General features: G+C 35.4%; 2 protein-coding genes across 3 annotated transcripts; both read right to left on the bottom strand.

Moving 5' to 3' along the window:
• Positions 1-7: 7 nt before the first annotated feature.
• LOC117333133 (hydroxyproline dehydrogenase-like) lies at positions 8-7,188 on the bottom strand. Its single transcript, XM_033892272.1, has 9 exons — positions 6,861-7,188; positions 6,421-6,611; positions 5,298-5,427; positions 4,469-4,555; positions 4,090-4,167; positions 3,626-3,772; positions 3,023-3,300; positions 2,300-2,388; positions 8-2,029 (listed from the first exon to the last, which is right to left on the bottom strand). The coding sequence occupies exons 1-9, from the start codon at positions 7,149-7,151 to the stop codon at positions 1,872-1,874; spliced, it is 1,449 nt and encodes a 482-aa protein (XP_033748163.1). The 5' UTR covers positions 7,152-7,188; the 3' UTR covers positions 8-1,871.
• A 2,638-nt stretch (positions 7,189-9,826) lies between these two features.
• LOC117333132 (cytochrome P450 4F4-like) lies at positions 9,827-26,282 on the bottom strand. 2 transcript variants are annotated; one of them, XM_033892270.1, is made up of 13 exons: positions 26,232-26,282; positions 25,637-25,802; positions 24,947-25,148; positions 23,404-23,531; positions 23,003-23,127; positions 19,203-19,265; positions 17,527-17,650; positions 17,043-17,175; positions 14,856-14,979; positions 13,837-14,032; positions 11,579-11,655; positions 11,048-11,113; positions 9,827-10,770 (listed from the first exon to the last, which is right to left on the bottom strand). In XM_033892270.1, exons 2-13 carry the CDS (start codon positions 25,796-25,798, stop codon positions 10,671-10,673), a joined length of 1,500 nt encoding a protein of 499 aa, XP_033748161.1. In that variant the 5' UTR covers positions 25,799-25,802; positions 26,232-26,282; the 3' UTR covers positions 9,827-10,670. The 2 variants fall into 2 exon arrangements, with proteins under 2 accessions (XP_033748161.1, XP_033748162.1); XM_033892271.1 differs by lacking the exons at positions 9,827-10,770; positions 11,048-11,113; positions 11,579-11,655 and adding an exon at positions 11,667-13,489.
• Positions 26,283-27,603: the final 1,321 nt, after the last annotated feature.

Genomic DNA, 27,603 nt, shown 5'->3' with positions numbered 1-27,603 from the left:
AGATCTGTTAAGAATTGTTAATTTATTAAATCATGTCCGTTCAATACAATACGATACAATACAAGACATCCAATACAATGTAATATAATCTGATATATTTTATCAAAAGTGTCACAAATAAATCTGGCATGAAATACATAATATAAGCATATTTCTTAATGAACAACATTTAGTAAGATTGACACCAAACCTATGGAGACTTACGAAACACTTCATAAGTATACAGTTAACAGAAGTTATCAATCAATTCTGAGTGGATTGAATCCACGAAGCCGACAATCCTGAAACTCATAAGCAGTTTAAAATAAAAACAGAAGTTTTAATTTCTTGATCCTAATCCTTACCATTTTCTGGATGCAAAATACACGGATTGTATTACCAGAAAATGGTATAGACATGCACATCTTGCTGATTACATCTTTCTTGAAATTACTGCGTTATCGTGTTTTAGGAAGACATTGCCGCTTAATTCTTATAACAAACATCATAAGTTAACCGCGTCATTGCTTAAATCATCCTTGAGAGACTTAATGCATGACTGAACCAAAGATACACCGACGACGTATGGCGAGTACTTTATATAGTGGCAAGGCATCGCCCGACAACGTGCTGATAAATAAGGACCATCGCCCGACGACGTGCTGATAAATAAGGACCATCACCCGACGTGCTGATAAATAAGGACCATCGCCCGACGACGTGCTGATAAATAAGGACCATCGCCCGACGTGCTGATAAATAAGGACCATCGCCCGACGACGTGCTGATAAATAAGAACCATCGCCCAACGACGTGCTGATAAATAAGGACCATCGCCGACGATGTGCTGATAAATAAGGACCATCGCCCAACGACGTGCTGATAAATAAGGACCATCGCCCGACGACGTGCTGATAAATAAGGACCATCGCCCGACGACGTGCTGATAAATAAGGACCATCGCCGACGACGTGCTGATAAATAAGGACCATCGCCGACGACGTGCTGATAAATAAGGACCATCGCCCGACGTGCTGATAAATAAGGACCATCGCCCGACATGATAAATAAGGACCATCGCCCGACATGATAAATAAGGACCATCACCCGACGTGCTGATAAATAAGGACCATCGCCCGACATGATAAATAAGGACCATCGCCCGACATGATAAATAAGGACCATCACCCGACGTGCTGATAAATAAGGACCAGACAAGATAATGGTCCGATTCCCGTGATCGATACCGACTTTGAAAATGAAATTACTCAAAATGAAATCACATACATTTTCGACAAATGCTTGTCAGTAAAGGTTATACATGTACATGTATAAGTCTAATAGGTAGTACTCAGGATCTCGAGAAAATCTGACACATTGTTGGTTTCATTATCAATCCCGTGATTCGCTATTCCAGAAATCGACATTTGGTTTCAAATAAAATCAAATAATACTTTTTGGTTTAGTAAAGCAAGTGATATCTTTAAAATAACAAGAACGGTGTCAAATCAATGTTTTTATCCTAACCCTTTGGTATCTATATATGACGCATATCCCATTACCATTGAGTGTCAAATACTTTATACGTATATACGAACTAGCGCAGTGATTGTACGATATACACTATTAAGGTTACGTTTAGTTACAAATGTAAAACTATACAGTATATTGCAAAATGTCTGTTAGTCTTAAATTGATACAATGATTCCAATTAGAGGCAGCTGGTAGACAGTGGAAGTTTTACAGGCCTCCGGAAAGACGTGGAATACTGTGTAAATATGTCTCTGATCGAAACAAACTACATACTGTAACGCAAATAGACAACCGTGAAGTTAACATTTGATTTTCAAACAGTTTCATAGGGCAAAACACGATGTCGAATTCATAACACTTTATCGGCGCGACTTCAAGGCCTTCCACATGAGAGTTTTCTCCCTTTGTGCCCTCTTCAGTACAGATCGGTTCTCCATGGCTCTCCGTGACAAATAGGCGAGAGTATCCTCGACAGATCCGTACGGAATTGACTTATAAACTGGCATCTTCATCTCACCTGAATGACCAAGAGAAAAAACCTCGTATGCGGGATCAATGATGTTGATGATGAGGATGATGATGGGATGATAATAGTATTTGTGACATGGTCATCCTTTAAAATATCACAATGACAGCGACGATGATGATCGTTTTTCCAAACTTCTTTAAGCCATATATTTCACCAAAGACATACGATTAGGCAAGCGAAACAGGGATGATGATGAAGATGATGATGATGATGATGATGATGATGATGATGATGATGATGATGATGATGATGACTCACTAAGAGTGTTTGTCACGTGATCACTCATCCCATACGATTGGCCGAAGAATATAGATCCACATTTTGGGTCTATCTTCAATTCCACAATTCTGGAAATCAAAGACAAAGGCGTTAATATCACTTCGTTTTGAATATAACTACTACATCTATTAAATGATTGTCTTAAATAAAGCTTGACACTAACTGTAAATCGGTTACTATAATAGTTCAACAGAAATTGACCGGCTCATGTACACTATTATTTTCATCACTAGTAATTGTACGAAAACGCAGCGTTAAGGCTAACGCTAATGACTAACCGGTTATTTTAGAGCTATTTCAAAGTTTTTATTTTTGTCGAAATATTTATTTTTAAGCAAAAATATAGAAGGAACATATAAATTTTATATCAGTATCATTTAAATGATATTTAAGATTCTTGTCCCGAATTGGCCTACTCAAGTCCACTGTCTAATGGGGATGAGTTTTCATATAAAAATAATCATAACAAGTTTAATTGGACCTGGTCTGTACATTTCTTCTTTGTCAGTAATATGGAGATCGTGAAAGCATCATGCTATCTTTGTTAATGATATGACACTATGTAAGGGATGGTAAAATTAAAACAAAACATATGGATGTTGTTGTATTATAACCCGAAATGTAGCTAGTGATAAAACCTCAAAGGTCATTAATCATTTTGCTGAACTACAATGGTACCTTACAAATGAGGTGTAAGTTTACCTCTTGACTGCTTTAGCAACAGTATCTTCATTATGACTGGCAATGATTGCAGAACATTTATCAGGGTTCCGGGCGATACCTTCCAGCATCGTATTCATAGAGTTATGGTACGTGTCCGATGTGTCCCGATAAGATGGATTAGTAGGATCCGGATAACCTTTAGTTTGTGCCAGTAGTCTCTCCTTATCTATGTAAGCTCCTCGGACGAGTTTGGTGCCGAATCCAACACCATGGTCATGGATAAAGGACATGTCTTTCTTTAGGTATTCGGTCATCCCCTGACAATGACATATGTAAGCATTCCCCATTATACACGTAGTGCCATAAGTTGACCCATTCCGTAAAAAAAGAACCTGGCATGGCCATCGCGCATGAAACGGCATTCTGTTCTTGTAATTGGACATTTATCAAATGTCAAACAATTCTAAAGAATAGAGAAAAGTTAATATTCCCTCCCTCTATAAAAACACAATACACCAACTACATTAAAAAGAAAGAAAGAATATCATTGAGATTTCAAATTACATTTTAAAAAGTCAGTTGAAGCAATAAAGTATATCAAAATACATGGTTCGTAGCAGGCATAGCTTCGTCCGTACTCACCTTGAGGTAATTTTGGTATGTGTAAAACACCAGCGTCTTTTGTCCGTTACAGACCAACATCATGGCCAATGTGAGGAGGTTTAAAGCTGGATTAAGGTATGTGTATTCAGCGTCTACCATAACAATTACTCCATTTGACACAGCAGCCTACCCAATAACACAAAAAGAACTTGGTATTTATTTCTTCTAATCATTTATATTTATTGAGCGATCTTGAATGTATTGATAAGTGAATTATGATTTGTAATTATTTCTATATTCTGGGAATGAAACAAAATAAATTAAAATTCTATAAATAGTATGATAGAACAAGAAATAAGTTAATGCTCTGGGAATATTATTAAAATACATCAACGAGACTCAAGGTACTATACCGATACCCTTATATTAGAACAAAAATCTCCCGGTATATTTCATCATACTTGATCGTGACAACGAAAATATACAAGTTTGATGTAACTGACCTCACAGAATTGTTTTATCCTTGACAAGCCCCTGTTCAGTTCGGCTGTTTCCTCCTCAGACAAGAAGTCGAAATTGATCTGAAAGAGAGATAATTAAAGTATTTCAAGCAGCAAGACAATTTGCCTATTCTTTTGTTTTGTGCTCGGTCGTACGACTTTCATCTAGATGAGGGGGCTCACAGCCTCAAATGCACCTATGATATGTTCAGAATCAATAATTCAGTTTACAGTTATACCGATGATTTGATGTCCAATAACAGAAATATCGATATATATACATTACCAGACCTGGATAAAATATTTCCTCGCAAATAAGCGTTTTCGAATTCGTATTTCATTGCGTATGGCGATTAATACAAAGGTGTTCCCAAACAGTTACCTGTTCTCCGCTTTTAATGCCATTAGCTACAATCGTCACCACGTGTCCGGTTCGGGAAGGATATGGAACATGTTGTGATATTGTCTCCTGTATTCATGAAAAGATTATTTAGTTTTGTTGTGATGAAAATTTGAGTTATTTGATTTCACGTAATACTTTTTTCTGAATAATTACTCCTGATTTTTCAAGTTACCACTAAGAAATGCACAGGCAGACTCCTGGTAGTGGTGTTTCCTGGTCGTTGCCGCCGCCATGTTTGGCTCGCAGTGAAATTTGATGTGCATGTGCAGAACAATCTGATTACAATCATATCTTGATAAGCACTCCCAATGCGTAAACTGGCGGGGCGTAATGAGAGATATTATTCTAATACGAAACACACGTACAAGAAATATAGTCTCTTAGCATTCTTGTTGCTGTGGAATTGGACATGAGCATTCATGGTCTCTTATTCGAAGCCCGTGAAGTTCGGTAGAGCTATATGCATACACATCTACCGGTACTGAAAATATGCTCTTCGGATAATGACGTAAAAATGGACTATACTACTTCTGTAATCTTTGATTTTACAGCAATAGTACATGATATATGATGGGAATATAGAACATTTTTTAAAAGATGAAAAGCTTACATTGACCAGAGAACAGTACAAACTGTAAAGATAGATTCGACAACATATATCTTGATTTCTGCTGGAATAAAATCATCAACGTGTGACTAAACTAACGGGGCTGGTTTAAGGGTAAAACTTTCTCTGATCCCTTTGTATGAGGATCTAAACATTGATACCTATCCGCTGTGTGACAGGTTATTCTTCGATTTTCCTTACACAAAGTTTTGCCGGAAACATGGCCGTCAACTTTGTTTGCATCATGGGGTGGGGATCTTTAAGGCCGGAAACAACTTCCAGGCATTGTAAAGTGGTTGCCAAGTTCCGGTCATACTTCTGATCAGCTTCCCTTTATGAATGATTAATTCAACAATAAACCATAGGTACTTGTAGACATAAGTGTGATGTTTTAAATCATCATTGTTTTTCAAAATGGCGAATAGGAAGACACTACATCGTTTGATGACAATTAGAAGATCAAACGTTTATGAAAGTAACAATCCAGGTGGATTCTAAACTCGTTAAATTATGTTTCTCATTGCTATAAACGATTTAGACTCTTTTGCTATATTTTATAATAATAAGAACATCACACTCATGTCAACAAGTACCTGTGCAATTAGCAAACATTATTGAAACTATAGCATACCTTTGATATAAATCGACATGACCGTCGTCATTTTAAAACCTTTCCCTCTGAACTGTCTGTCACGTGACTATAATTTTTGTTCTATTTACCTTTGATTAAAATCTTAATTTGATAAAGAAACATCTTTATAAAATATAAACGAAGCACATTTCATTGATGGTGTGGAAAGGATAACTCGTCTTCAAACCTCAGATAAGATAGAAAATGTTAAGATCATAATCCTCTTAAAATTCCCATTGATGTAGTTATTTGCAGGGCAATGTTCGTGACGTCGTTTTGTTTGAAGTCACTATATAAAGTGTATTTTTAAATATAAACGGTATAAATCCTCATGATGAAATACACAAAATTATTGATAAAAATGTTTAAAAGAATTGGTCATTTTGTGTTTATTTCTACGAACTTTATTTTTGTGGAGAAAGGTCGCCTTTTGTCATGACGTCACAAGAACAGGTCCCACTGGGAAACTAAAGTTCGAAACAGAAACATAAGTATCAAAACGCCTTCTTTGGAAAGTGTCTTATAATTCTCACATGATTGAAGATAACTTAATCATTGCTTACAAATTAATCATAAGGCGATGATTAATTTGTATACAATCCTGAAAATTATAGGCAGATTATTGTTTAAAGAACGCTTAAATCTCACATTCCCTACAAATGCTTTATTTATATAACATTAATGAATGAAAACCTGTTATCATCTGTCGTGTCTTCCTCCATGGCGACGGCCACTAAAGGTCCGACTCCCATCTCTCTCATCCTGACCACTGTCTGAAGTAGAGATTCTGGAGTGTCTCCGCCCACAAACTGACCATAGACCGTAGGTTTCGCCAAACGATCAAATAATTTGTCGCCAAGAACCTTCCGGCCAGTGTTCATCAACTGTTGAAATATATGGAAGTTATTACAATGATTGGGATACTTTTTGTCATTTTGTCAATTTGGGAGGAGAGATAATCTCGCATTAGAATATCACACCAATATTGTATACGACACAATCATACATGTACAGGAAAAAGAGATTTTGCTTAATAATTGTGAATTCATATCTTCGCAGTTATACCACTCGAAGGAAAAGAGTCGCGGAAACAAAAGCTCAAGAAAATGTTGCAGTGTGTATTGGTATCTCACCATGAGGCTGTTATCCACTAGCTTATTGTTGGTACACATCTTGATAATGGCGATGGAGCGGGCCAACTCCCAACGTGACTTTGACTGGAACGCCTTCTGATAATCATCGAATTGAAGATCTTTAGACAAGCCATCCACATAACTTGTCACGGTTTTCTTACCTTCTCCTGTGGACAAGTCGGATCGACGTTCAACAGATGTATGTAAAGCGTAATTTGTTCCAATATTTCCCGAAAAGTTCACGTAAACAGCTATTACTCTTGAACAGCGACTATTTAAAGCATGCGCCATATTGTCAGTGACACTTGCGAAGATGTCCTGTTCTAGTTTTGTTGTTTTTGTTTTCTTTATTGAAATGGATACGATAGGTTTCAGTCTCCTATCCAGGTAATGTGTGTAGCTGTCATAGTCTCCACTTACAATATATACGCTCCGGGTAAAGTGTATCTAGGGGTCCAGGATAACATTATATATAGAAAGCTGATACGTATGTAACTCTGTCTGGGAGTTCATACCTACAATGTATATATGATACATATTAAGTATATTTTGACGTCACGAACATCGTGCTACGGATTGAAATACCCGATTAATCGATATATAACTCGCAAAAATTTATGCAGTTCTGTTATATAAGGTAAATATCTACATGGTGGAATATATTGATAAAAACGTTTAAATGGAATTTTTGTTTGGTGTGTTTATTTCCACTAAACTATATTTTTTGCTCAGAATGGGTCGCTTGTTGTCGCGACGTAACAAGAGCATGTCCTATTGGGAAACTAAAATTCAAAATGGAAATAAATAAAATCAAACTGCGTTACGAATCTTGAATGTTCCTGGTGGAGACTGTCAAAATAAATGAACAAATGAATAACCTGTAGCATTTTCATCGAGCTAGTAAATATGCTTGAGAATAGACTTACGGATATCACGACCAATACTGATTTTTTATGCCTGAAATGTAGATGACACCTTCATCAGATAAATGGCCGATTAGACAAGTAAGCGAATGTGAAAGGTGGTAAACAGTGTAAAAAAACAGGTCAGCTACAATGCATAGAATTTGATTCTGCAAAACTTTGTTTAAAACCTTAGCATAAATGTTCGAGTATCTATGCGACCCCTCATCCCGATCTAGGATCACGTCGTTAACTGGGAAAATCCATAATCAGTGACAGAAATCGCAACATATTCCAGTCTCAAGAGAAGGAAGCCGTTTAGACAAGGCTTATTTTGGCAGGACACAACGTCGGCGAGCTTTTTCAATTTGACATGACAATTATTCCAACGACACTGAGAAGATGCATTACCGACGGCATTATTCTAGAATTCAAAAATGAGTGTCAGAAGAAAACGCGGCCCATCGAAATGTGTATTTATCATGAAATAACCAGCAAGGTCTACTATTATATACGTCCGTACCATAATTATCGATTGTTTCGGTAGCAAATGCATTTAATCAACTCCGTCAGCATCCATACAAGATCATCTGTACAATAAGAATAGTTAACATCGCTGAAGATGGGTTGGGAATGTGTAAACTGTGACGGCTGTGTATACATACCGTATGAAGTAGATGTGAAACGCGAGAAGTCCCGAATAAGAGCTAACGAAGGTCGGGTTTTATAGAAAAGTTTACAGTATTTCACACTGAAACGCACTGATACGTCTATATCCTATAGCAATAGCCGACGTAATAAGATAGCATGAAGACAAACTTGAATATGAATAGAAATAACTAAATGAGTATACGGCGTAAATTTACTATGTTTTTACACATATCAAAATAAAGATATAAGATTGTAACCTGGTCTTGTTATTTTATCGTTGAATGCTGTTTGGAGGAACACAAAATCGTATTACATATGTAAATTTTGTTTATAACCATGTGCACATGCGTCTACTATAAAAATGACAGAGATCTGTGCCGGATTAGGAACATTAAGTTGCGTTAGGACGACATTGACGTCACAATAATTCATTTGATATTATCCAGTCGCACCTTCGCAATTATTAAAAAAAAACAGAAATAAAAGGAAAACAACTACGGTTAGGAATCCAGTCAAACCGTTCTTTTTCTATTCCTTCGAATGAGTAGGAAAACCCTGATGAATAAATTTGATTAGACTGAAACAGAAATGATCAAATTTAAGTGTAAAGAAAGTGGAAATACTGAAAAAAGCGGAGATATGAACAATAATTCGCATACGTGTAACACACATCCCTGTTGTGTGCTAGCTGACGCACTCGATTCGGTTTGCAGTGAAGTTCGAGGCGCTTATAGCAGTAGGTCTCCCGTACTATTACAGTTGTTGAAATATACTTTGATATATATGAATAATTAAGAATTATACCAGTCCAGATTTGTTGTTTTCGCAGTAGTCTTAATTTATCAAAGATCTCATCAAAACAGGACCATGAGCACAGGTTTTATAAATCTGGCCCGGCCTTTTTTTATTAAGGTTTGTAAGAGTTTTTGTTGTTTGAAAAAAAAAAAATTCCATGAAAATAATTGATTGGAAAATTGTATATATCCTATTCAGAAACTAAGGAACAAGGACATTGCCTTATTTGATATGCTAACTGTTCTTTTCTTAAACATGTTCTTAAAAAAATATTACAAACAAAACTATTTAACTAGCGAAAAGATGCAATGCATCTCTATTGTAAATATAGATATCGCAATTAATTTAATACGTATACCATATGGCTACTTTTTTTCTCAGACAGAATGCATGAAAAAATCAGGCATCAGTATTGCAATACCCGCATTACAGTATTTACTCCCCGTTAGCGATGTAACGATACGTATGCTACATATTAAAATACAGGCTCATTGGATAACCACTATTCATTATATAGCTGTAGTAGTTGTTACAAAAACACAAACACAAACACGAAATCAGTGACATACATTTTTGTGTCGTATTTATTATTTTTATTTTTTTGGGGGGGGGGGGGGGGGGGGGGGGGGGACGCTGGATGGTAAGCTCTGCGGACGGATTTATCTCGTCTATCTCATTTAATATAAATAATCGCAACGTTAAGAAAACACTACTGCATGTGTATCTCGTGTCTCCTTTTTGTTGGTTTATCGCCCCTGAACAGCCAGTGTCATTTTGAGGCGATGTCTCATGGTAGTAGTTGGTGACTACCTCACATGCCAACATACGGTCTCAAGCCATCCAAAACAATGATGGCAAAGAGTCTTGCCCAAGAATAGTGTGGCTCATTTCACAGTATCCCGAGAAACACAAACCGTCAAGGGAATGGATCCTTGGATCTTCACCTGAGGTTAAGTAGCTGGCACCCTTATCGACAAAGCTATCACGTCCACCGTATCTCTTGTACATTATATGAAAAACAAATTTAATACCCTAAATATACCAACAATATTTGATAAGGTAAGTGTGTGTGTTAAAGTTCACAACTTCCCATTGTTTACCACCATTCTTCCCTAAGAACTTTTTTAGTCCAAGAAGGACAGTATTCATGTATGATGCAGTTTTATATGAATTGTGTGGCATATTTTTATTACTTATGCTCTTTGCAAAGAAAGCACTATTCATAAACTTTGTGACAAAACTATCGTACTCCATTCACATCAAAGTCATGCATTTGCTCTTTTGTTCTAAGAGTTTTCTTAAACAAAAAATGGGTACTATATATACAAATATATTGGCATGAAATATGTAAAAATTTAAACCCCATCTTGGTAATCAATGGAGTACACTTAAAATGGAATCAGGACAATGATTGGATTTCAGGTGAACTCTATGTTTTTTTGAGGTGGCTGGCTTGCTATTGTCATCTCCTCTCTAACTTTATACGTATTCCGTTTACGGAGCGCAAGACAAGATCAACGTCTACCTCAGGTTCATGGTCCGTGTCAGGTAATACTTTAAATCTGAAACAAAATAGAGTTGGATTATATATCAACAAATATGAAGTTATTAGGAGGGGCGCTTTATAGCGTAAAGTTTTTTAATTATCTGTGCTTCAAACATTCTGTGTTACCTTATGGATGATTGATAACATGACATTCTCCAGGATACTACCATTGAATTCTTTGCAATATTTGATATTGTGTAAGAAATGGAATCGGATATATATGTCGGTTACGAAGATATGTCGGGATATTCAGCGCCGGATTTGAAAAGCTTCACTGTACAACTTTGAATTACCTGTGGACTAATTTCGCCAGGGCAACTTTCTGCTCGTTAAGGGCGAAATTTTGCCCTATACAATTTCTGTAACAGAAATGAAACAACTATTAATTGAGGTAACCGGTTCAACCATTTTCCATCAAAGATGTATAACATGTTCAATAACATATCTTGCGTTGTTACCCTGTCAATCCGGATTGTATTTAGTATTCAGTTGGTTATGTAACACCGTCCATTCATATAACATGATACATATGCACTAATGACGAATCTTAAATGGAATAATCATATGAAAGGCCACTTGATTGCCATGTTGACAGTGTTATGTCAGAATGAAATAAATTCACAGGATTTATCATGAACAATGTAATTAAATTCAGTATAAAAATGACCATATTCCTAGATTAGAGAACTGACACTATGGCATGAAATCTTCGTTAATTGTTTATGTTTACTTTGGCTTAAGATATGTTTTGTTTATGAGATCAATGATATAGAAAGGCATAAACAGAGAAAACAGGTAACGTATATTTGTAAACAAAGTCATACCTCGGACCAGCGGAGAATGGCACGTAGCTGTAGGGATCTTTTTCAGGGTCATTCACAAATCGGTCAGGTCTGAATGTCTGAAACGAAAATACAAAAATACAATTCCTGCATCGTAGCACGATGGTCCAGTTAACAAATTTCAATGAAGGTATAGACTGGTTTCTTGATTGATACATTTTTCAACAGAAGTATCCGTTTTAATTGTAGTGAGATTCGAGTGAGTGATCACAAAAATTACAAAGGTCATTGTAAAATGTACACCAACATACCGCATCCCTAGCTCCAAAACACTCAATACATTGGGCTATTATTCTTAAATGTCCTTTTTTAGAAAAGATGTCACAGTGATCTCATTTCGAAAAAATCAAGTTCAGCATCCATTGTTCATCCAAGATAAAGATTCAGATGTGCATTGTCCTATGACAATTTTGAAACAGACATTGACTTGATTTTGCAAAATGCAAGTTCAGCATCATGCATGTCAATTTTGATTATCCTATGACAATTTTTACAATACTTGTCACAGTGACCTAATTTAGCAAAACTAAAGTCCAGCATATAATGCATATGCTCACCACAGATGTCATTTTCCGTTTTCCAATGGCAAAGATTAGAAGTAGGTCACAATATTATAATTTCACCATTTCTTTTTCATCCCAGATATTAATTTCCACTGTTCTCTGACAATGTTTCCAAAATTAGGTCATATTGATCTTTTTTCATAAAATCCAAGATAAACATATAGTCAGGACATAACAATACATGTTCATATAGAATTGCCATTTGATAAATATGTATCCATATAGCACACTTTATTACATGTATGAATTGATACATGTTTTGTGCTTCAAGAATTTCGAAATCTGTTCACATTAACAACATTTGAAATGTACTACATCTGTAATGTGTCTACTGCCCAAATACATCTGTCAACAACAATATTTTATCAAACACATAAAGTAAAACTCTTGATTGTTTGACCTACAAAGAATATCTTTAGCTTAATACATTAATTCAAATTATCCGTAGATAAAGTGACCCCTTTTGTCACTTCCTCAACTGAATCACTGGTGAAGAAACCAGGACATCTGATGAGTCTAAACAGTCGACTATAATGTATGTTGTCTATGGAATACGACTATGATGCTGTCTAAGTAAAATAAAACATCTGACATAGGTAAACATAATGTTAAAGCGCTTCGCACATCATGATTATTTGTGTAAAGTTAAGTAAACTTCATTTAATTACCTCAGTCTGTTCATATATAATACTTTACAGTTCGAAATTGAGAAGTCAACCATATATTTTACTAGAATGCATTGTGTTTGACAATCAGTTTTACTAAGACATAGAAGGAGAAATGAAATTAATTTTAATCCTTTAGAAATTCAGTTTATGTCTGTTTGTCTCCGGATTTTATCAGTTCCGTCCTTGTTTATAAATGTGTAATTTGATTAGAATAAATGATACATAACTTGAGATATCCTGTCCTCAAGACGTTTTTTTTTCAAAACCAAGATTACGCAATAAGCTCAATATTGCTAAAAATCGACCTCGAATTTTTTTAATTGAGGCAAGTCGCGGGTAAAATGTCTCCGCCGGAACTAGTTCGCGGGTATAGCATTTCTCACAACACCTGCAGAAAACACTTACACACAGTTTTGTGTATATTTTGAATATATAAAAATTCGCTACTTATTTATTTCCGCGCTATATTCAATGACCGCGAATATGGTGAAATTAAATCCCCCCGAAAATCAACAACTGTACAGTCTTTTGAATTCATTTCCACACGTTTAGCCTCTAGCATCACTAATGAGCCTCTGTATGAAAACCAGCTGTATGTCGAATGTCAGCATGTACCATTACTCAATGTACATGTATGTTGCTTGAGTTATTCCCGTCTGTGTCTGTTGTAAAATAAGATAAGAAAGGTGAACGCTAAGCTCTACTGGTGGAATTTACATATATACTGTATATGTCGAATAATGATTGTAAAAGACAAAATACAACCTGTCCGTCCATGAAGGATTCGTCGTTGATGCCCAAGAACCAAATATATAAAATGAGGATATCAGCATGAACCTAACAGTGTTAAAATAATGGAGGGAATGCATTTTAACTCGTATTTCAATAAACACCGAATACCAGTAATATTGGGTTAAAAACCTGCAGTACGTGCGAGTATTCCGAATCGGTGCTACCATGTATCAGATTTAACATGGCATACATTATAATTCAAAATGGTTATACATACCTCGGGATCACCCCATATATCCTCCCGTTTGTTAAGAGCATGTATCAACACGTATATCTCAATATTGGCCGGAACCTTGAGGCCGTCCAAGTCTAGTTCCTTCGTTGTAATCCTGCCTACGGAAGGTACAGGGGAAAACATACGCATGGACTCCTTTAGGAATAAGGTAAGGCGAGTAAACTCCTTTATTTCAGACCTACATAACAATTGAATCAACTTGTTACAAATTAAACAACGATGCCTTTTAAAATGGTCCGTAAATCTATGGGAAGATTTAAAGACGAGTGAAGAGCATTTCACCACAAAACCATTAGGAGCATAACTGTCTACTCTGGGATGGTTTGTACATTAAAATCAGTCTCGTTCTTTTTCTTATCAAGCGATTACCACGATTTTGACAACTAAGCTGTATGGCAAGCACGGTGCTTTCAATTTCTCAATTGTTAATTTTGCTTTTCCACATAGTGATATACGTCATGCTTCCCCTACCTACGATATTCCCCTATCCCAGTTTTATTTGATATTCAAGGACGTCTTCCCCTTATTACGATATTCGTGACAGATGTCGAATACTAATGGGTAAAAATAACCCAAGGTTTCGCGAGATGAAAGTTGATAAAGATCATGGGGAAGTTTTATGGTTGACATCAGGATCTCATATGGAAAGATTCTCTTTTCTTGTGTGATATGAAGTCAGACGTGTTTGATGCTGATGGACATGCCTCGTGTTCATTAGGGCGTCGATGAAGCAGAAGACGCTAACCCTTTCAGAACACCTGGTCCTGTTCAACTTGTACTTCTCGGGAAAAAATCATACTTTTGCTGAAATCCAATGTTTGTCTTTATCTTAGTCAAAATACCTTCCCCTGTGTCTTCTCTGTATTACACCTTATTTTGTCTCCACATAATGCCAACTGTTCTTCGAACAAGTTGTTTAGATATATTGTAATTTATGAGTAACTTACAGTAGAACATATCACAAATATGAATTCTTTAAAAACTCAGGAACTAATGCTTACCATTCAACTTGTGTCCTATTACCGAGAACTTTCGTCACTTCCTCGTAGACTTTTTGTTGCTCTTCCGGGTTCTTTGATAAGGAATATATGGCCCAGCTCAGAGACGAGGCTGTCGTATCATGACCTACATGTACACAGAATACACACAGCGTTAAAACAACTAATGCTATATATCTAATTGCGAGTATTTCTTATTAGCTACTCTCCTTACAATGTATTCTGACCAACAATATCTACCGATATCTGCGATTCATGTAGTGGACATTTGAAAGAGCGGGGCATCTTATACCACTAATCGACGTTAGTGCAATCGAATACATGGGGTAGGTAACTGGTACTTGCCAGGGCTTGTTGACAGTTAACACCCGATGCAGTCCGAAACATCATTTTGTAAATTATATCCGCGAAATTTAAATATTTACATTTTGGTGGCAAAGTCACAATATAAACTAAGTAAAAAGATTTGCAGTCTATGTGACCATAATTGACACCCAAAACGTGACATCAATCCATGCCGCGCATGAATATATTCACCCACCGGAACTACTTGTAAATAACGTAAACAATCATGCCTCTATGGAAAAAAACTAGGACTACGTCGTTTTTTATGTTAATTAAAAAGTATCAAAAAGAAATTTTATACAATATTGATACACAAATAATGAATAGAATTTAACAGACTGTGTTTTTTTCGTATTATTTCAATGCATTTTTTGTTTGCTAATCTGCCCGTGACAAATGAATTTAGAAAAAATAGGCTGTTCTATTTGTCGAACTCCATTGACGAAATCGCTGAATATTGGCATTTTTATGCTAACTCAATTTTAATTTTCATAAATAACAAAACGAATATGTCGAGAATGTAAATATAAGCATTAAACTGTCTTGTTTTGGTGTCTATGGTCGCACAATATGACATGTTTGTTTGCAAAGCTCTGGCATCTATATCGACCATAGACACCAAAAAAGGCCGTTCAATCCTTAAATATTTTAAATATTAATTTCGGACTGCATCGGGTGTTAACGCCATTACTAGCTGTGTTGTCGTCACTTCCGTAAAGGAACACTGAATGGTTGTTGTGATCGTAGCTTAATTTGAGTTCGGATATAAATTTCCGAGCAATGCGTGCACAACAGTTAATAAATGATGGCCAGCTAAGAAGAAAAACAATTTCTGAATCGATGGCACATAGGCTTGTAGCAGTAAAACAATGCATATTTCAGGGAAAACAGGGATTTCCGCGAGAGGGTAGGCGGTGACCTAGATTTTCGATCTTTTACTTGCTTACCTTTTAGTATTCATAAGGCCTAGGTACGATATATTTTTTACAAATTAAGCATGCGATTGTAATACAATAATTTACTCGTCTATAATGTAACATTTAAATTAAAAATACCATAATCATGTCCACAAGTACCTGTGCAGAAAAGGTACCGATAGCGGAAAATGCGACATTCTATTTTATAAGTAATCTTTAAAGGGACATTCTTTCGTTTGAATAAAGTGTACAGTATGTCGACAAAATAAAACTTGATGGAAAATATGTATTTTTCCCAAGTTGTAAAAGTTATAATCTTTGAATTAATACGGCAGTATTACTCTCAAGGGACCCCAAATTAGTATTATATCGCAAGCAATCTCAATTCGACCCGAAGTAATACTTATTACCGCAAAGGCAGATGGTATTTTGCACGAAATGTAATTTTTCTGTACATTTTGGCGTTACTTTCATTACTGGTAGGCACAAAAACTCATATGATCCTCATTCGGGCATAGATTTTATCAATAGAAATTGCACGTTTCTGATGTCCGAACGAAGGCATGCCCCTTTAAGTCAACTTGTTAATTCTGGTGAGGTCATCAGCTCAAACTATTTAAATATTCAATACGTCTTAACAACAATTGATATCTTAACAGCCTCTCGCAAGAAATGATGTCACCAAAAACCGTTAAATCATTCGATTGATCTCCAAGTCATTACTTCTATAGAAACAAACCACTACTTTATTAGTATAGATATTCAATTCTAAAACATTCTTATCTGTAAAAAAAAACCTATATCTTCTTAATTTACAGCAAAAGGCCGTCAAGTCCTAAAGGCATTATACAATCCGTGTATCTGTATGTATACTGACATTTTATCAGATAGTTTTCTCGGTTGACTGTGATGTATTATACTACTTTACCCTCAAATAAAAAAGTGTCGACTTCGTCCCTGATCTCACGGTCGGTCAGCCCTGTACCGTTCTCGTCTCGGGCGGTTAATAGAATGTCCAGGAAGTCTCGACGACGCCTTGTAATCAACGACGGGTCGGCCGCCTGTTAAAAAAACAAAGCAGACAAATCTAACTGTACAACAGCATCAAGGAAAGCTGTTCATCAGGTGCGTGTACCACATGGCTCAGAGATGTAATGCCCAAAAGCCTAATCGGAAGAGTTCAATGACAGGTGAAAGTAGTCAATATTCATAAATCATTTTTTCGTCTGATTGCGGTGCTCTTCATCAATTTTGAAAATACTATAATGTGGAATTAGGAGAGAAAATCTGGTTAGTGTAGAGTAACAAGTAACTCCCTAATGTTTTGTGTTGCACATTTAAGAAGACGTCGGTTGTTGTCAGTGGAACCGGTAACTAAATCAATCAATGACTAATTAAATACATCAACCTACCAACGCTTGCTTTCTTTCCTGGATAATTCTCTCGTCGAAATCATGTACGTACTTTGCATGTTTAAAGTATTTTCTTCCAGATGGCGACATCTTAAATAATATATCTGGATGTAACCATGGCTCCCTAAAACGGAAAAAAAGATAAATAGTAATTAGCCAAACAGAGCAAGGTCATACACATATATGTAAATCTAGCGTATGAAATAAATTTTATTTTAAAAACTGTTTTCGATAATTTAAAGCATCGTGTAAAGTTTGCCTATTTGGAGTAAATGGAATTTTGCATTTTGTTATATAAGTCTTAAATTGAAGTTTTCGGCCATGTTATTAACCAGTACTGGATCACTACATTTACTGTGACTATTGTGTGGGTAAATCATTTATCAGATGGATGTGCTGATTAATGTTCATATCTACCGGACCTTTATTTTAACAAAGAATTACATTACTGTTACACTATTTAAGTTCTACGTCAAGTTGCGGTTGTGGAAACCAAAATTAATTATTTTACATGCCATAATTCGGATAACTTTTTTCATCCTTGAATTACATGTACCAACAGTCAAAGGATTGTTGATTAATTGTGGAGAATTGGGACAATTTGTCGATTGAAATATTCATATTTATTGAGGCAATCGATAGGCGATTCATAAGGTTCAAGAAGCCTGGTAATTTAAAAGTCCTTTAATACAAAAATGATTTGTAAAAATATAAAGCATCTTTAGTATATCAGTAGATTCGTTTGCATCTATAGTTTCCAACAAAGGTATTTAATTCTCTTATAACGAATTGTTGTAAATTGTTAAAAAAGTGTTTTTTTAACACGTGCCCAATTCCATTGAACTTGTGTATGGAAAATATGAATACTATTATCCCTAGCATGCATATGGAGATCCCCACATATTTAAACATAACAAATTGGTACTATTCGTGCACATTAATGGGATTTGTGTTATAGTGTCCCGCCCCGCTAAACACGAGAGATTGCTTGTCTGCACTTACTATGTTTGGTTTATAAAACATGCGAGACAAAATCTAAGGCCCGTTCGACCTCGCTTTTTACATGAATTTGATATTTACTGTACATTTTACAAGTTGACGGTTCCAACAAATAGACTGACATGCTAGACATTTAGGGAAGCCATCTTGGATATGTATTATTTTGTCGTGGCGTTATGATTATCTGCTGTTGTCATATATAAATTAACAACACTTTTTCTTTGTATGTGAACAATATATTAAATATTACTGAATCCATGATACTTGGTAGGGGCTTTCATAACTTTAAAATGGTACCAGAGCGAATATACAAATGTTCAAATGAAACATTTCCAGTGTTTACCTTGCCTTAACGTTTACAGCGTGGTAAATCAAATTAAATTATTGTAGCAATTTCTGCGGTATATTATCATAAGTGATATGATATCACTGAGAATAATTATGAATTATATATCTATCAACTACGGTGAAACCACCTCTTTAAATCCGCACACTGTATTTAACGAGTTATCCCCCTTACACCGCTTCCCGTTCAAGGAACGATTGACACAGGCACTTTGTACAGATTCCCAACCCTAAGTTAATATATAACTTTAAATGGAATGCTGGTTGTCAAGTTCCTGTGTATACAGTCAGGTGTCAGATAGGAGTCCAAGATATCTGTCGTTAAATCTTACATGATTCTCTTCAGTGAGATGTTTGTAAGTATCCGGACCGCATTCACATATGGGTTCTTAGATCTGTAAAAGAATCGAATACAAAAGTTATAGGCCCACAGCATTTCAACACTCTCGCAATTACAATTAACTTCGTGGTACGATGTACATTTACACTGATCAGTACTAGGTCTACTCTAACGGAAGAAAAACAAGGAAAACGAAGAGAAATGATTCTTTTGACAATCAGACATAACACAGCGAAATAGGATTATTAGTGACCTATAGTATTTTAAACATTTGTTTTAAAATGTTTAACACAGATGACACACAAGTGAAAACTACAGTTGAGTGTAGACTAAAGGTTACACAAAGTGCACTCCGAGTGCACTCCGTTTGGACTCGGAGTGCACTCCGTTTGGACTCCAGGTAAACTTGGAGTGCACTCGGAGTGCACTCCAAGTTTACCTGGAGTCCTATCAGGCCCCAATCCTACCTGGGTCCACATGTATCACATGTACCTGTAACCAAGTACATATATACATAATATTTATAGATAGATGTATACTCTTATACATTTAGACTCCTTAAACATGTAACAATAAGATATGTGTTACTGTTTTATCTTTGTATATATCATCTTATTATTTTGTTGGGTCATTTTTCGTTGGTTAACTAACAGCATCTATATATATAATATAATAGATTTTTTTCTATTAGTAAACCCTACATAAAATGAATAGATCTGGCACTTCGTTGAAAAATGTATGATAGCATTCCTTTGATTTGAAGAGTTTTAACAAGCCACGTCAATTAGTAGAAAATTGACAATAAACAAAAATGTATATAAATTTGGCAAGTTGTTTGTGATCTCTCAAAATGTAGAGTTTGATTGTGTACTGGACCTAACTTGTACTCGAAGTACTAAGTACTGTTTTTAATATATTTCAAATACTTTTCTTCCAACAGTTTATATTTATCTTAACATACAATAAAAAAGAAAGTTTTTTTTTTATCACCTGGGTAGCATATTACGGATCTAATGTCTAATTTTGATTTACAGTTTAACATCAGACTTACATTTCTATTTGGTAAACCAACTTTTTTTTGTTATGCCTGCCTCATTAAATCCAGGTCATACATGGAGTTCTTTTAACAGTTATATCAGATACATCCCCCCCCCCCCCCCCCCCCCCCCCCCCCCCCCCAACTTCCAGGGTCAATATTTACCTGTATATCAAGCGTGATTACAGGGGTGTGGAGAAAAGCCAGACTTACACTGACCCCAATAATGACCCCTTCCTCCAAGTTTACCCCGTAAGGTGTGAAGATCTGGACAGGTGTACACACGGTCATCTAACTAGATAAAGACCCCCTTAATTGTTAGATAGAAACTTGTCATCACACCTTACCTTTACCTAGCCCCAGTTTCCTCTGGCCCTGACACACACCATGTCTGGTGTAATATGGTGTCAGGGCCAGAGGAAACTCTGGCTAACCTTTATCAGAGTCTTATAGAAATATAGGACTTGTGACGGTCGATATCTGACACTTTTGAAATTATATGATTGTCCATTCCTATTACAGTATTATTATAACAGTTATGTCATTTATAGAAAAAAAAAAATTTGAAAACAAAAAAAATTCAAAGTGGTGCTATTACTTTATGTCTTTGATATTATAATGGAAGCATGTATAGAGTATTAGAGGTCAATATGTAAATCAACATAGATTAATATAATTTTCATGTTTGAGTTAAGTAAATACTTATCAAACATTCCATACACCAACTGCAGCGGCCCTTATGCGGTTTTTTTTTAAGTTTGAACATTTAATTTTGTGATTTTATAATTGGCTTGAACAACCATTGTACATTCATGACCTGTATCTGTTACATACAATGTATGAGTGACACATATCATGATAGATATTGACTGAGATAGAAAAAGATGTAGTTCTCACAGGTCAGTTTTACAGGTAAATGGTACATAGGTTGCCGTGTCCAACTGCCCTGAGGCAAATTTTACCTCAGGCTCTATACTCTTATTTCCTGGATGAGAACAATGTGTACTAATTACGGGTATAAAGCTATAGTTTGGTTTTGGGAAATGGTGAATTTACATTCATTATACCATTTTGAATTACACTGATTTTTTTTTTTTTTTTTTTTTTACTTTAATCTCTTTCTTTACAATTATTTTTTTAAAGCAATGTCTTTATATTTTTGAATCTTACAAGATAAGAACTGCATCATTTCTTAATTTGATTTGCATTATTTTTTTTGAACTTATATCATTCAACATTGTACCTTTACATACCGGACACCTGCATAAACCAGCCAATACGTTTAGTCTCAAGGACTTACGGTTTAGATTACAATGTAATAAGAAACAGCTTATTTTTACTTTCTAATTTCAGTAAAGAATGACTTCATTTCAATAGAGTTTGTCTTCTTAAACCTGTTAACCAATTTGTTAATGGTTTTACAACTTATCTTGACATTTCCACCTTAATTACACTGGTATTTAGTTTATACATGTAATTTTGGTCTGATTAAGGCCTCTCAAATGGAGAGCTACAATCCTTTCCTTCAAGTCAGGAGATAATCTTACTGTTCTGTTAATTGGCCTGAGGTTATAACACTGTGACCCTGCTTTGCACAGCTTCATCATTTGAAGCCATACAGTGACAGTATTGACACAGGTATTTCTGTGAACTCAGGACAGTACCTGTAGCTGGCTCCTAAAACTCACCTGGCACAGTATCAGGGATGTCAGGCCAGAGTCAGTCATGCATGGCCAATAATAATAGCAATTAAACAGATACTGTCATTTATTATGGGTAGTCCAGAACTACATACTTGTGTGTACGTTATGTCAGAACATTAATTTAACTAGGTAATGCTCGTGAATATGTACAGTTGTAAATGTATATTTTTCTAATGATACATTTAAATATATATAACCTATTATATATCAACTAAAATGATTGTTCATTTTATAATTACTTGCCTGAATTGAGTACATATATGTAGAGAATGTCTTATATAAAAAAAAACACATAATTCATTAAATACTGTAAACTTTCAATATTTTGAATAATCAATAACGTAATATAGATATATCATCTGAACTTCCTTTACAGTCATGATATATGTACAATAATAAATATTCTAATTGAAATAATTTTCAATTCCTTAATAAAATGAAATACAATTTACTTACATCTTAATGAAATATGAAATAATAAGCAATTAACTTTCATAGAAACCTGATTATAGCATAAATTGTATAACTGTCTTTTATGGATCTTAATAAATATAAATTTAACATGTACAGTGTAGGCATTATTACCATGTATTAATAATAAAAGAAATATTCCGAGTAGACTAAACAAATGTTAATAGTAATATTAACAGAACAAAAGTAATTTGTAAAAATCTATTTATTTATATGTAAATTATATTAAAAGCATCAAAGTATTAATATATATATATGATATAGTCTGATTATAGAACTGGGGTAGGCATGGTGTCTTATAGGACTCCAGGTAGACTCGGAGTCCACTTGGAGTGCACTCCAAGTTTACCTGGAGTCCAAACGGAGTGCACTCCAAGTCCAAATGGAGTGCACTCGGAGTGCACTTGGGTGTAACCTTTAGTCTACACTCAACTGTATAACACATGATATACCGAACAAGTAAACGATATATTCTAGGGCCTTAATGTAAGGAACATAGGTACTCCATAATTCAATAAATTATAGAAATTTTCACATTAAATAAATTTGGAAATCAATGTTTTAAACGCGACCACTTCTCACCCCTGTTCCTGTACATTGTCTTCGTATGACAGGGCACAGCGTAGTAGAGTATCCAGTGTAGCGAGTCCCACTCTGTGGTAAATCTCAATACTCTGTCCACTATTGGACGCTTCATCCAACTTGTCCTAAACAGAAATACGATGTTGTTATTCAGGATTTCAATGGAACATAGCATTGCTATATTTCAGTCGAAAGCTGCGAAAAGAAAAGTGTAAGGTTTATCTGAAATTAATCGCAATAAGTATCCCTGTCACAAAATCACTGCGGTAATTAGATCATTGTGATAAAATCCGGTCGATTAAACAATTGTTATGGAAATTTAAAAAAAAAAAAGAAAAAAAATGATAATAATAAAAAATAAGTAAATAAGCAATAAATTAAGGAGAGATTATGGCTCTTACCAAGAAGATATCGAAGACTTTGTTATAGATTGGTACATAAGGTTTGAGTACATCAAAGTGAAAGGCAGGTGTCAACAATCGTCTGTTTCTCTCCCACTTCTTACCATCACTGATCAGTAACCCATCACCTGGAATTGAAAGATCAATTCCAATTTAACTTAACTTATATCACAGATATGATATTTGATCGATATGATAAGCAGGATATATAGACCAACAGATAATCTTAATTAAGTGTCACGTGTTTTAGTTTGTACACTCAGCTCTACACGACCACTGATATGTTTATCAATTCATGAGTATTTCTATTTAAAATTTTCACTCTTTCTTTATGGAATGTTAACAAACCTATATCAATGAATAAATGTGTACCTATAATATAGATACTGATACACATTGTTAACGGTTTCGTACTCAAATGTCACAAGGATAAGTGCATATTAAAAAGCAATTCCATGCGTACGCTATATATAGGTAGGTATTATTATTGTTCCCTTTATTTCCTCCTTAAAGAAGATTACATAAATAGAATAACATAGTTACAATCGTAAGCAGGATAATTTATATAAATAGAATACATATACAGTATACAATATGAGAAACAAAATGAAAACAACAATATCAATCATAAGAGTTATAAAGAGAGAGAAAAAATACATATTTAGGTAATTATTCATAATATTTGTTCAGAATTTTTGAAACGTACTTAATCGATAACAGTCGGAAGTCCACTAACTCTGAAATATCCAGTTCATACATAATTTTGCCACCAATAAGTATGTGACATAACTGAAAATCTGAATGGGAGTGTAAATAAATATTGAACATAATTTCATACGTATTAATAAGTTCACACCATAACTGATCTCTTAATTGTTCTGTAAAGGCACATTGTAAAACGATATGAACATATACATAATTCTACAATTTACCACACTTGTGACATAATTCCTTCTCTGGTTGTCTTAAACTTATAATTACTGACATTATTTTATGTGTGGCTTCTCTACTATGAGGGAATTTTATCCATAATTTCCAAAACATATGAGGAGTTAAATTGTCATGAACTACAGAATTGTGTGAAAAGCATGATCACTAATCATTCGCTCTCTCCATAATTTTCTTCGTATAAATGTGCATTATATTTTACTTTCGCTTTCCATTTACTTTTCACTGGAAATACTCCATCTGATAAGTATTCTTGTAAGAATTTGTATAAATTGTTTTTCTTTAGAATTATTATTATGTCACTTGTAAACCCGTTATTGTACATGTTGGTATCCATATCTGCCATTAAAAGTGTGATAGCAGTATAAAAACACCCCCGTCAGCTGTCCAACTATCTGTTGACACTGCCACTATATTACATACCTTGTGATTAGCTAAAGAAAAACAAACAAAAAACAAAAACAACCAAACAAATATGTCTGAGCAGATATTCTAGAAAGCTTACAAGATGTTCTTAAATATATGCTGCAATTTGTCATACAAAATATAACATTATTTGGATACGGTCAACGTATACGCTTGGTTTAACAGGTACCTAACCACGGCAGAAGAGTGAAGTACCCTCCTCCTTTCTGTTTGTTCTTTGGCTCACTCGACTTGAGGACGATCTTGACTGTGTCCGGGTGACACACCCCTAGAATTGGGTACAGGAAGGCCAGCCAGTAACAAGTTATCTTCTTTCCAGTCTCACGCATTCCCTTTACAGCCAACTCTTGGAATTTAATCAGAGGAACCAACTAGAACAAATGTGATTGATACTGTATACAGGCACGATTTCACAACCGACGACACACAGTAAAAATCTATACGTACAGGCGCGGATCAAGGATTTTCAAAAGGGGGGGGGGGGTCAGTAATTTAGTGATAATGCAAGCGCGAGCCGACTTTTTTTTTGGCGAGGGGTCTGGCAAATCTGACTGAATAAGAGGATGTATCTATTCAAATGACATATTAATGAAATTATATTCCTGATTCAAATGTAGTCTTACTATCACCAAAAATGATTCAAACTTACATAATTTTGTTATCCGGGCTAAAACGCATTTATTAATTAGTTCGTTATTTTTTTTCACCAGCAGTTTTACATTATAACCACCAGCATTAACACTATGCCGTTTTTGTAATGACCTTGTACCAGTGGACTTATCTAATCTACTTTTCAACATGCCAGTAGAAATAGATCAGACAGTCCATTAACATATAACACAGATTTTATAAAACTTACCAAATGTATATGGCCCCATAATGGATGAAACTTTCCGAATCTGATGACCTTGTCAGATGTATACAGGGCGATGTATGTTTTGTACTTTTGAACTAAACTGTTCATCTTCCATGACAGTATACCAAAGAGAAGGGTACAGAACACCATGAGGGATAACTCCATGCTTCTGCAGAAGAATTTAATAATCATTTTAAAAGACATTTTAATTCATTTTTAAATGTAATACCTAGTGTAACCCCCTATACGTTTTTGACTGTTTTCAATTTGACAGAATAACCCGTCGGTGATTTTTTTTTCGTAAGTACATCTAATTAACAACATATTATTGATTGTTCGCGGAATAGTTTTGTGCCATTTGGACCGTTTCGACCAAAGGGGCCACGCGTTTCGACCAAGTACACACGCTAAGTAGTACTATGTGTCACACATGTAGTGTCGTTGGTATATACGACTCGTCGTGCATGTTAAGTAATGGCCTGTCCTGTACCGTTATATGGTAATGTATAAGCGGTTACTTTGGAAACATTCAAACCCTGAAACAGAAGACGTTTTTTAGTACCACCCCTTGCATGCATACAACTAATGTTAATGTTACCTGTGTCATCTGCTTCCCTGCGTGAGGACGTCAGTACACCGAATCATAACGAGGTCAAGATGTTTATCACAGGGGGCACGCCGTAACTCGAGCTATGTGGACTTTGACAAGTCAGAGTCACATATTTATACTCAACGTTCATCTGTCGATTTCATCTGTGCTGTTCGTTCGGACGAGAAATTGTTGTTATTAGCATCTTCTTTGGTTGAAAAGTCATAAAGTGACGCTTCTATTGTGTAACTATGTGTGGGTTAAAAGGGTATTTGTAAATGCATGAATATGGGCGAGAATAAAGAAAGACAGCCCCTGCAAGCAACGTTTCTTACATCAATTACACAATGGATGTGTACTTCTGTGTATTCTGATGGAGATGTGGCTATTCTCGTGGCCCAGAGTGATGTAAATATCGCGGCAATTAAAGATGTTGTGGATGGAGAGGACACATGTCGTCTGTTGTTGGGCTGTGTGAAGTTAGCTCAACATACGACATACGACATTCAAAACTTCATATCTTGTGTTTTTACCAGCCAACGAGGTAACTTTTGAATGTTCAGCGGCTGAACATACGACATACGTCATTCAGATTTGGATTTTGAATGTTCAGCGGCTCGACATACGACATACGACATTAAAATTTTGAATGTTCAGCCGCTGAACATACGACATACGACTTTCAAAACTTCATATCTTGTGTTTTTACCAGCCAACGAGGTAACTTTTGAATGTTCAGCGGCTGAACATACGACATACGACATTCAGATCTTGAATGTTCAGCCGCTGAACATACGGCATACGACATTCAAAACTTCACATCTTGTGTTTTTACCAGCCAACGAGGTAACTTTTGAATGTTCAGCGGCTGAACATACGACATACGACATTCAGATTTTGAATGTTCAGCCGCTGAACATACGACATACGACATTTAGATTTTGATTTTGAATGTTCAGCGGCTCGACATTCGACATACGACATTCAAATTTTGAATGTTCAGCCGCTGAACATACGACATTCAGATTTTGAATGTTCAGCCGCTGAACATACGACATTCAAAACTTCATATCTTGTGATTTTACCAGCCAACGAGGTAACTTTTGAATGTTCAGCGGCTGAACATACGACATACGACATTCATATTTCGAATGTTCAGCCGCTGAACATACGACATACGACATTCAGATTTTGATTTTGAATGTTCAGCGGCTCGACATACGACATACGGCATTCAAATTTTGAATGTTCAGCCGCTGAACATGCGACATACGACATTCAGATTTTGAATGTTCAGCCGCGGAACACACGACATACGACATTCAAAACTTCATATCTTGTGATTTTACCACCCAACGAGGTAACTTTTGAATGTTCAGCG

The sequence above is a fragment of the Pecten maximus genome, chromosome 8 (assembly GCF_902652985.1).
Source record: "Pecten maximus chromosome 8, xPecMax1.1, whole genome shotgun sequence".
Lineage (NCBI taxonomy): Eukaryota > Metazoa > Mollusca > Bivalvia > Pectinida > Pectinidae > Pecten > Pecten maximus.
The sequence above is the reverse complement of the archived record's forward strand: the minus strand, read 5'-3'. Positions and strand labels throughout refer to the sequence as shown.

Coding starts and splice junctions, on each gene's coding strand:
- LOC117333133 (XM_033892272.1), bottom strand. CDS start 7,151: ATGGCGCATGCTTTAAATAGTCGCTGTTCAAGAGTAATAGCTGTTTAC. Junction 4,168..4,468: donor GCATTAAAAGCGGAGAACAG/GTAACTGTTTGG, acceptor TCTCTCTTTCAG/ATCAATTTCGACTTCTTGTC. Junction 3,773..4,089: donor GGATAAAACAATTCTGTGAG/GTCAGTTACATC, acceptor GTTATTGGGTAG/GCTGCTGTGTCAAATGGAGT.
- LOC117333132 (XM_033892270.1), bottom strand. CDS start 25,798: ATGGAGTTATCCCTCATGGTGTTCTGTACCCTTCTCTTTGGTATACTG. Junction 17,176..17,526: donor AGGAAAGAAAGCAAGCGTTG/GTAGGTTGATGT, acceptor TTTTTTTAACAG/GCGGCCGACCCGTCGTTGAT. Junction 11,656..13,836: donor ATATATGGGGTGATCCCGAG/GTATGTATAACC, acceptor TTTTCGTTTCAG/ACATTCAGACCTGACCGATT.